The 12,143-nt window shown below is 34.2% G+C and overlaps 1 protein-coding gene across 2 annotated transcripts in view; it reads left to right on the top strand.

Annotated features, from left to right (window-relative positions):
• TBCK (TBC1 domain containing kinase) overlaps positions 1–12,143 on the top strand; it is a 228,335-nt gene that overhangs the window by 98,398 nt on the left and 117,794 nt on the right. For both annotated transcript variants that reach the window (XM_029235214.1, XM_029235215.1), the window contains exon 20: positions 3,071–3,156. In XM_029235214.1, the coding sequence (XP_029091047.1) occupies positions 3,071–3,156 (86 nt within the window). The remainder of the gene's footprint in view (positions 1–3,070; positions 3,157–12,143) is intronic.

The following is a 12,143-nucleotide window of genomic DNA, read 5'->3' as shown; positions in this document are numbered from 1 at the left end:
ATAAAACCAAGGCATAGTTACACTTGAACCATTAGAAGATGTGGAAGTCAGAAAGGGAAAGATAGAGGAACGTACCATATAAACTTGGGAAATAAAATTGGGAAAATTTCTCCAATTTTTTGTTTACTTGTATATGTTTATAAATCCTTTGAAGGCAAGGGAACTATCTTCTTCACTGTAATGTCCCTAGCATTTAATGTAGTGCCACACATAGCTAGGATGAATATATAACTAACTAGTGATATTTTTGAGGGTTGAAGGGGCACTAAATGCACCAGACACTGAGTCTACCGTTGGCAACTGGGACTCTTCCAGGTAAACTAGGATGTATGGTCCCACTACACATAGACATTCAATAAGACTTTTAGGGGGAGAAAGGAAGACAGGCATCAAAGTCTGAAGTCCAGTTGTCAAATGGGAATATAATGTAAATCTCCTTTCTCATCCAACAGTAGCAAAGAGAGAAGGAGAGTATGCAACTTCACTCTAAGCGTTATATATTTGGAAAAACAGTACATTGCATATTTCCAGTTTAATGCACATCTTTGTCATGGATGACTTTAATGATAGGATATTGAAAGGTAGTAGGAAATACATTGAGCATTTTCAAAAATGTCTTGCATCATGTGACTAAGGAGATATTTCCTGAGACAGAAAATGTTCTACCATTACTAGAAATATTCCAAGATCTATTAAGTAAGCTGCTTGTAGATTTTTTTTACTAGAGCAGGGTATGTGAGCAAAACATAAAATGAGTCACAAATATAGCCCTAAAAATTAGCTTTCTCTTTCCTTTCTCTTCTTTTGAAACCCCCTCTTCCCATTTAGACATAAAGGTTGGTGCTTATTCTTGTGGCTTTAGACAGTAAGCAAAACTTTATAGCTGGCAAACTTCATAATGGAAAGTAATCTAATTTGGGTTCATTTGCAGTAAAATAACTTTGACTTCTTTTGAGTGCCGTGAGTCTAATGTCACCAAATGATTTAGTTTGGGCACATTTTAGTTGACAAGAGATTTATGACTCTCTGCATATTTATCTATAGTTCCATCTTCAGAATAAACTAGCAGCCTGATGGAAAATTACAAATAGTTACGGAATTGAGAATGCCATTTTTGGTTTGTGAGCAGAGGACACCTTTTGCTTTAAATCTGTTGCCCATTATCCTTCATCTTCTCCTTACCCCTGCTAAGAGAATGAAAGCAGAAAGACTGGTCAAAAAGGAAAAAATAAGGATATCCATGTGTGGGACTTAATAAAATGTCATCTCTGTATCTCTTTTATGAAAAATTTTTTGAAAATGAATAGATATCTTATTTATAAACAGCTGCACAGAAATATGATAGTGTCGTATAAAATCCTTACACTGAATTCTTTGAGAATTGTCATTTAAAAGTATATGATAAATTAAAAAAAAAACTATCCTATAGGAGCAGAATAAGAATTTTTAATATGGTGGGATTAGAAGAGAAAAAAACTATTTTCATTTTATATCTCATTGCAAAAAATTAAAAAGTATAATGTTTCAGTAAAACAGAAATTTATATAAGACATGATTGTGTGCAAAAGTACAACATTAAACCTCACTTGAAGTTTAAGAGGAAATTTCATAAATACCTTGGTTTTTTTTTAAGAATAACATTTACCCTTACATAGGTCACCTATCAGTTAGAAAATACTGTTTTGGGGGTTATTATAGCTCTAGATGCAAATCTTCATTATTATAAATCACAATTAGAGTATTTTATGAATATTTTAAAAGAGTCAGCAGTAATATCCATGGGATCTTTTGTTTTATTTTGACTACCAGTCTGTTTTTCTGTAGCTCCTCTTAAATCCTCTCAGGTTGGTTTATAAATCAAAGGACATATGCATTTCAGTTTCTTTTTATTTGCTCTAAGGAACTTTTAAATTCATTTTTGAAATAACTTGAAATTTGACATAGTGCTGATATCATCAGTTCTGTCATATCTCTCCCTTAAAGAAATTTTTCTGAATGTAACAAACCATACTGTATCTCATTCCAGAGCTTATCCTGAGCAATCAAAACTTTTGCCAGCCTTATAATTTGTATTTACATATATGGTATACAATAATATACAAAATAAGTATATACACATATTTATGTGTGTATTTTATATATATATACACATATATATTTGTGTGTATTTATATGTGTATTGTGTGTGTACATATATATGTATGCAGTTATAACACATATATAAATCCCACCATAAGTGTTTGGCAGAATACAAGGAAAATGTTTTCATGATGGATTAGGTTTCTTCAGTAGATCCTTAATTAGCCATGTAATCCTACATAGTAATTATCTTTTATCAGGCTCAGATAAGAAAGATATTTAATAAACTGGAGCATAGCTGTGACAATTGCCTGAGGCATGATTTTCTAGTTTAAAATGAAGTGTGCTTTTTAAAGTTAATAACTATATGCTTTCATCAACATAAAGTTGAATGCTTATGATTGTTGATGTTGCATACCTCTGGCTTCTAGGTAAATTAGGACTACAAATATACCATTGCTAATTGGAAGGAGAAAAAAAGAAATTAAAGTTAATCAAACCCAGAAGTTCCCTGGGCCTTAGGATCTATCCTGGGTCTTCACTTTACTGGAACAAATGCATATATCTGTATATGTAAACAAATTTGAGGTGTAATTATTCTATTTGTGACTGTGTTCCTTATTTAAGTTTCTGTTACACTTTCTGAACAATTAATAAATGCAAGACAGATTTAATATCACTAGACAAAATGATTTTGTTGGATTTAATAGGAAAAAATCATTCATCATGTGAATAATTTGTGATTCAGGAAATGAAGTGACAGCTCTGAAGGTAGAAAATAAGTTGTGGCATAGCTTTTAATGAAAAGCTTTGTTTAATAATTAGCCATGTTTGAAGTAGTAACAAAACAGAAAATTAATAAAGTATGTTCTCTTCATGGAGAAACCAAATCTTATTCAAAATGTAAATAAAACTAATGTGGATTTAATGTCTTTATTTGAAGTACTATGTAAAAAAAAAATGATTGTCTTAAACTTTATTGTCATTTCAGAGTATCTGACTGTATTCTCTCAGATGATTGCATTCCATGATCCAGAGCTAAGCAATCATCTCAATGAAATTGGATTTATTCCAGATGTAAGTACTTGTTGCATTAATAGAAATGAGGTAAAAAAAAATAAAGCAGAAATCGGCAGCACAACAAAGTACTGTTTTTAAAGTTTTTTTGTCCTAAGAAGTGCATGTATCTAAACAAGTTCCTGCTACTAATTATAGTCTTTTGTTATAAAGTTTGTGTGGTTACCTTCCATATTCTCACTTTAAGTAAAGGGGAAGTATCTTATTTTTCTTGATACTATCAAATTATTTTTAAAAACCCAGTAGTGTGAGTGTTGTATTAAACTGTGATGTTAGCAGTTTTCACTTGGATTTTTTGATATTCAGGCCTGTTTTTGAAGAAGTAGGAAATTTGAACTTAGTAAATTCTTAAGTAGCTGCTTCTGTGTTTTGCTTGATACATTACCTTGGAAACTTTGCCAGATTTTGGCTTACTTCATTAGCTTCTTGGGTTCCTTATCAAACCAAAAGTCAGAGTTGACTGTCAAAGGTTAGCCAAGGTATAGCTTAGCCTATTACTCACATGTAGTATGTGACATGGACTCAAACCTCTTTTAAAAAGACAGTTGGAGTACAGTATCACGGGACTTTGTAAAACAAAATAAAACAAAAAAGAACCTTTTTGAGATAGCAATCTCCTTATTCTATCTTAACCTTCTTTGTTTCCTGATCATACCTTTCCTCTTAAGGCTTATATCCAGAAACCCATATGTTGATGGTAAGACTAGGGGTGAAAAATGTTTATATTAACACTATACTAATGCATTTAAAGTGTTAACAGTAACACTTACAGTATAAATACTTGCAGGGTGCTTTGAAGTTTAAAAATACTTTCACAAACATTTCATTTGATTCTCAAGACAAATCTGTAAGGTGTATGAAGCAAGTAATTTCAGCATTAGTAGATAAAAAATTTATTGTTTGAGAAGGTAACAAAACTAAATAGTCTCAGAACATAAAACTTTAACTTATGTCATTTGACAGCCCTCTGCCCCTAGTCTGGTTCATCTTCCAGTGGGAGAACAGAGACTAAAACATAGGTGTACTAATTCTAGTTCATTGCTCTGTGTGTTGCACTGTAATTCTGTGATGTCATCGTCAGGCCTAAAGTAGCCATCCTTCATATATACAGTGGTATTTGCTTCTAGGCTTATGGAGAAATACCTTTCATTTGAGTACATGGCTTGCTCAATGAGGGCTCCAAAAAATATATATACATATTATAAAACAAATAAAACAAGATCAAACCCTATAATTATGTATAGAGATAGAAAACTTTGTAAAAATTTAACCAGTATATATATTATCATATTAAGTATTCATTTTTACATAACCCTACCTATAATGCTTCACATTATGGCATAAGACAATACTAGATTAAATCTTATGGCTAGAGTTGAAGAAATTATAAAGGAACTGATTGCCGAGTTGGTAATTGTTTTAGGTTTCTGAGGGAAAAAATACTGTGATATAGACTTAAAAAAAAGGATAATTCTTTTTAAAACATTCCCTTGAAAGCACCTAATTGTGCTCAGTGACTAAAGAGAAAACTACACTGCTTTAGTCAGAGTTTTAGATTGAGAAGAATCATTTATGTAGAAAAATATGTATGGAATTATAAAGATAGTCTGATAAAATCCTTAGACATATTCATGAACATAGTATTAAAAAATCACATATGGAAAAATAACTTATCTTTGCTTAATCAGAAAAATTAAACTCTGAAAGTGTATGGTATATGAGAAGAGGCAAGCAAAAAACATTGTTAAAAAATAATGTGGACATATATTAAGCGCTTACTGTGCACTAAGCACTGCTCTAACCCTCTTTAAGCACTCCTCTAATCCTCACAAGTTTGCAGTCTAATTAAACAATGACTATTAAATATTTATATGTAAAATCAATTTGGGAAAGGCTAATAGCATGATGGAAGTAAAATTCTAGGTAACAATAACATGAAAGGTAAGAGTCAGTGGGATTTCAACTTAAAAGTGTTCTAATGATTTTGTATCATTTGAGGAGAAAGTAAATATGCTCTTTATATTTAGACATCAAGTCAGGCATCCTTTCAGATCTGGGATTTGATTTTACCCTACTCAAAAGCTAATAAATGAGCCTGTTACTGTTTCATGGATATTGGCAGAAAATCCAAGACTCCTGTGTCAGAGACAGAGGACTTCCTCACTCACAGCACAGCAAGCAGCATGATCATTAGTGTATTTGTCTTGATTTCCCTTGCTTCCAAATCCCATAGAGACGACACAGAGGGTCCAAATGATACCTGCATAATGCAGTGGATTGTTATAGGAGAGGAACTCCGAGTTTAGGGAACTTGATTTTTTTTTTTTAATGGATATTAAACATATCTTCCCTTTACTCTGGAGAGAGAAAGAAAGAGAGAGAGAGAGAGAGGCTATCTTTTTCTTCTGAGGCTGTAAGAAAACCTGTCTGTTGCTGCAAAAAGAGACTCTATCTCTGTTTACCAAGGCTATTTTTGTACAAACATCGTTGAGACTATACTGCAGAACAAAGGGCAGTTAGCATCTCTGCTCACAAGAGATGTAGAAGTACAGGAATGCATATTAAAATTTGAATGGTACTCACTAAAAGAATAGAAAGAAAATGTATAACTTTTAAATGGAATGGGGGAGTGTGGAACAAAGGAAAGTCATCCACCCCTTTAAAAACATAGAGAAAACACAGAAAGAGGGTAAGCTAAGTAGATTACCTAATAAAGGAAATTATTAGATATTTTTAAAAATCCATCTATATGGTGTTTATAAGAGACAAATGTAAAAATTTAAGGATATTGGTCAAAAAGGAGATTTAAAAAATATGAGGCAAATATTAACCAGAAGAAAACTAATGCAGTGATATTAATATAAACTAGTAAAACAGAAAGCACAAAATAAACCCATCCAGGTATGGAATTTGGTATATGACAGAAATGGCTCTATAAGTCAATTTGAAAAGATTATTCAATAAATGGCCCTGATGCAATTGCATAACTATATGGAGGGAGGTGGGAATCAAAGCCAACCTCACACCATACATAAAAATAAGTTCTAGCTTGCCTAGAAGACATACATATGGAATCTCAGATTTATAATTTCTATCTAGGAAGATCTTACAGAAGTTATAGAAAGTACAAAACATAATATTTAAAGAAGAGAGAATTAGAATTGAGGAATGGTAGAAAGGGGCTTTCCATTATATTGGAATCTATAATGTACTATTTTGCTTTAAAAGTTTTTCAAAGCATTTGTGACAAAATGTTAGTTAATGTTTGTTAAATCTGAGTGGAGGGCACTTTAGTGTTTGTTAAATGTGCTGCTATATAAGGTGAGTTAATTATTTAATAATTCAATAATTTTGATATAATATCTTTATTCTATTTAGCTTCCCTCTCCATTATGACCCTCTCCTATAATTACTGGGGTATTTTTGTATAACTTCTTGTAAAAGCTTCAATACTAGTAATGCAAAAGTAATATTCATTCATATATATAGTGTGATTAGTTTTATGAGACATTCATAAGTCGCATGGGGTGGGGGACAGTTCCTTGTGGGTTGAGAATGTCCAGTATGTGGCAAATACTGAGCATCCCTGGCCCCCAGCCACTGATTGTCTGTAATAATCCCCTAATCATTGTGGCAATAAAACGCCTACACGTTATTTCTGAAAAATGTCTCTACATGTATTTCCAAACATCCTCTAGGGAACACTTCTATCGCTATTGAGAGTCCTAGAGTTAACAAAAGAGCAGTTAGGGGAAAGAGAATATATCTTAACCTGGAGGAAATTCCCTTTTCTCTGACTATTCTTTTGTCACGGAGAAAGGGCAAAAGGAGAGATATTTAACACAGTTAAAGTGTTAATAGGAAGAATGTTTTTTGGGGGTTTTTTGTTGTTGTTGTTGTGTTTGCGGTACTTGGGCCTCTCACTGTTGTGGCCTCTCCCGCTGCGGAGCGCAGGCTCAGTGGCCATGGCTCACGGGCCCAGCCGCTCCGAGGCATGTGGGATCTTCCCGGACCAGGGCACGAACCCGTGTCCCCTGCATCGGCAGGCGGACTCCCAACCACTGCGCCACCAGGGAAGCCCTGTTTTTAGTTTTTTGAAATCTTGATTTTTTTGTGTGTGTTTTGTTGGCCTGTTTCTCAAGTTTGGAGATAACATGAAAATGTTGAGACTATTTTTAAATTTAATTTAGCAAAAAGATTTGATGTTTTTAACGTAGAGATTATTGACAATGAATAGTGGTGGGAGAGGTATGATGAAATGGAGAATTTTTCTAACATTTTTCTTATTCTATTAATAATCACTTATTTTTAGTTACATGTCATTAGTTTGTATGTGCAGTCTTGCTTTCTTTTTTTTTCCCCGAATTATTGTCTTCAGTGTTCTACCTTTAAGATGATTGCTTATGTTATACAGCAGAAACTAACACACCATTGTAAAGCAATTATACTCCAATAAAGATGTTAAAAAGAAAAAAAAAAAAGATGATTTCTTAGGTGACTTTCTGCACCTCCAACAACAATACAGGCTAAGATTCATCAAGGGCAAATGTGGACACTTTGGTAATGAGATCCCAAACTGAGTTTCCTGCTCAATAACTAATCCTATCAAAGTAAGCCCTCATTAATCTTCCATCATTAAAATGCAGACTCCTATTGCAGGAAAGATTGTGATTTCTGGCTCCTTTCCATTTGCCGTGGGTCACAGAACTCTGAATACTGAGTACTGCTGAAGCTTGAATAGTTAGGAATATTGTGCACTGATGTGATGCTTAGATTATATATATCATGGTAGTTATGTGATTTACATATAAATAGGGTGAATAATGTGTATTTGGCAAAATTGGGGCCAGAGTGATTTTTATCATTTCTGTCTTGGTGTATGTTCTGCTTCTGAAAACATACCAGGCCTTTGAAATGAGAACAGGAAAGTATGTTTCTTCATTCTTAAGGAAACTATTTTTCTGAAATGCTATAAATAGCATTCAACCTGCAAATTATGAAAAGTTGTCCGGTGGCCAGTAAGAGAAATGATAAGGGCTATATCTCAGTACTATATGTGCCTCTTGAACCTAACTGTCTGCTAAAGATAAAGCTAACAAATTCAGTGGTAAGCAAGTATGCTGGCAAAACCGTTGTCATTTAACTACAGTCTTAATGGATGCTTATACTACTACTGATTTTCTCCCTCCCTAAAAGTTTATCACTGTCATTTTCAAATTTTATATTGAGCTGAGTTTGTACTAACCAAAAATGTGAAAGGATTTCTCAGAAATATTTATGTATTTATTTGTTTGTTTTGTTTGTTCATTTGTTCCTTCATTCATTCCTGGCCTTCATGTTGTTATTGTTACATAAAGAAATTTTAGGTTTTAATCTAAAGAGGAGATTAGTGACAATGAGCTTTTTAGATTTTTATCAAGTGTGGTTACAGGGTAAATTAGGAAGTTGCACCCTGTTTAGAGCCTCCCATAACAAGAGTCCCCACTAACCTGTTCTAATCCATCTGTGGAGTGCCAGGATATGTCCTTTGTCTAGCTATTGCTGTTTTCCCTGACTTTAGTCCTAACCCCATTCTACTGACCTTGGGTTCTTTAAAGCCCTTAAATACAGAAGGCTTACTGAGCTCTCTTTCTTATGATAGAGCTTAATTACCTTTCAGAAAGGACTCATATCTCAGAAGCCAAAGACTTATTAATTCCATAGGCCAGGTATCTTCTTGCTAAGAACACATACATACAAGTTAAGTATCCAGCAAGTTTCCCTCTTTAGTAAATCCTCACTCTGTTTTCAATCTAATGTATCCTTTTACTGGTTGAGAGACAAGTAAAAGGAAGTATATGCTTAGTGAAATAAGTCAGACAAAGACAAATACTATATGATACAACTTATATGTGGAATCTAAAAAATAATATAAATGAATCTATATACAGAACAGAAATAGACTCGCAGACATAGAAAACAAATTTATGGTTACCAAAGGGGAGAGGGAGCAGGAGAGGGACAAATTAAGGGTATGGAATTAACAGAAACAAACTACTATACATAAAATAGGTAAGCAACAGAATTTACTGCATAGCACAGGGGATTACACCCAATATCTTATAATAACCTATAATGGAATGTACTCTACAGAAAACAAACCTGAATCACTGTCCTGTACATCTAAAACTAACACAATGTTGTAAATCATCTATACTTCAATTTTTTTTTTTTTTTTGCGGTACGCGGGCCTCTCACTGTTGTGTACTCTCCCATTGCGGAGCACAGGCTCTGGACGCGCAGGCTCAGCGGCCATGGCTTACGGGCCCAGCCACTCTGCGGCATGTGGGATCTTCCCGGACCGGGGCACGAACCCATGTCCCCTGCATCGGCAGGCGGACTCTCAACCATAGCGCGACCAGGGAAGCCCTATACTTCAATTTTTTTTTAAAAAAAAAGAAGGATATATGGTATGATGCAGCAGTTCTCAAACTTTTTGATCGGTCTTAGGACCCATTCACGTTTTTAAAAATTATCAGATATCCCGGAGTTTTTATGTGGGTTTATATCTCTTAGTATTTACTGAGACATTTAAAAAATTATGTATTTATTCATTTAAAAATGACAATAACGAAACCATTGCATGTTAACAAAATAACATTTTTCTGAAAAATAATTGTTTTCCAAAACAAACAAAAAATAATGGAGGAGTGGTATTGTTTTATATTTTTGCAATTTCTACTTAATAGAGGAAAGTTAGATTCTCATACCTGCTTCTAAATTCAATCTGGTTGCAATACCTTGTCTTAGTTGAAGTACATGAAGAAAATCTGGTGGCCCTACATGGGCATGTAATGGCAAAGGACCTTTTCAGACAGTGGTAGTTTCTTAAAGCTTAATTGCAATGTACAATCTAAAACTATATCAATGAACTTTTCAGATTCTTTTACTTTCAATTCCATCAATCTGTCTTGCACTGTGAATGGCTCTTTTACCCGTACATGATTTTGTAATGTTGTGCATTGGTCATTTAGAAAATACTGGTGCACTGAATTGTGCAGATCTTTCAACTATGAGACATTTTATTATACAATATCAAAAAAATCACATTCGTTAATATCACCACTGATCTCATCCAAAAGGTCATTAAGTATTGAGAAGCTGCCAAGCTAACAGTGGCAGATACAAGTTTTCCAAAATTCTAATCTTCACCTGACAGCTATTGTTGTTTCTTGAAGTGAAAGTTTCACTTCATTTTTGAGAAATATCTGCCAAATATCCAAGCCTGAAAAAAATTATTGTTTTTATGTCATTCTTACAAGTAAAAAATGGCATTTCTTGAAAAAAACACCTACATTCACTCATAGCTGAAATGATTGCCCAAGTGCTTTTTTCTCAAGACAGTCTTTTTTTTTTTTTTTACACTAAGCAACAGATTTTTTTTTCAACATCTTTATTGGAGTATAATTGCTTTACAATGGTGTGTTAGTTTCTGCTGTACAACAAAGTGAATCAGCTATACATATACATATATCCCCTCCCTCTTGCGTCTCCCTCGCACCCTCCCTATCCCACCTCTCTAGGTGATCACAAAGCACCGAGCTGATCTCCCCGTGCTATGCTGCTGCTTCCCACTAGCTATCTATTTTAAGTTTAGTAGTGTATATATGTCCCTGCCACTATCTCACTTTGTCCCAGCTTACCCTTCCCCCTCCCCATATGCTGAAGTCCATTCTCTAGTAGGTCTGTGTCTTTATTCCCATCTTGCCCCTAGGTTCTTCATGACCATTTTTTTGTTTGTTTTTAAGATTCCATATGTATGTGTTAGTATACGGTATTTGTTTTTCTCTTTCTGACTTACATCACTCTGTATGACAAACTCTAGGTCCATCCACCTCACTACAGATAACTAAATTTCGTTTCTTTTTATGGCTGAGTAATATTCCATTGTATATATGTGCCACATCTTCTTTATCCATTCATCTGTTGATGGACATTTAGGTTGCTTCCATGTCCCAGCTATTGTAAATAGAGCTGCAATGAACATTGTGTTACATGACTCTTTTTGAATTATGGTTTTCTCAGGGTATATGCCCAGTAGTGGGATTGATGGGTCGTATGGTAGTTCTATTTGTAGTTTTTTAAGGAACCTCCATACTGTTCTCCATAGTGGCTGTATCAATTTACATTGCCACCAACAGTGTAAGAGTGTTCCCTTTTCTCCACACCCTCTCCAGCATTTATTGTTTCTAGATTTTTTGATGATGGCCATTCTCACTGGTGTGAGATGATATCGCATTGTAGTTATGATTTGCATTTCTCTAAAGATTAATGATGTTGAGCAGTCTTTCATGTGTTTGTTGGCAATCTGTATATCTTCTTTGGAGAAATGTCTATTTAGGTCTTCTGCCCATTTTTGGATTGGGTTGTTTGTTTTCTTGATATTGAGCTGCATGAGCTACTTGTAAATTTTGGAGATTAATCCTTTGTCAGTTGCTTCATTTTCAAATATTTTCTCCCATTCTGTGGGCTGTCTTTTGGTCTTGTTTATGGTTTCCTTTGCTGTGCAAAAGCTTTTAACTTTCATTAGGTCCCATTTGTTTATTTTTGTTTTTATTTCCATTTCTCTAGGAGGGGGGGTCAAAAAGGATCTTGCTGTGATTTATGTCATAGAGTGTTCTGCCTATGTTTTCCTCTAAGAGTCTTATAGTGTCTGGCCTTACATTTAGGTCTTTAACCCATTTTGAGTTTATTTTTGTGTATGGTGTTAGGGAGTGTCCTAATTTCATACTTTCACATGTACCTGTCCAGTTTTCCCAGCACCACTTATTGAAGAGGCTGTCTTTTCTCCACTGTATATTCTTTCCTCCTTTATCAAAGATAAGGTGGCCATATGTGCATGGGGTTATCTCTGGGCTTTCTATCCTGTTCCATTGATCTATATTTCTGTTTTTGTGCCAGTACCATACTGTCTTGATTACTGTAGCTTTGTAGTATAGTCTGAAGTC

This window comes from Monodon monoceros, unplaced genomic scaffold, assembly GCF_005190385.1.
Source record: "Monodon monoceros isolate NGI ecotype Baffin Bay Population unplaced genomic scaffold, NGI_Narwhal_1 Super_Scaffold_20, whole genome shotgun sequence".
Taxonomy (NCBI): domain Eukaryota; kingdom Metazoa; phylum Chordata; class Mammalia; order Artiodactyla; family Monodontidae; genus Monodon; species Monodon monoceros.
This window is presented reverse-complemented; position numbering and strand designations above follow the sequence as displayed.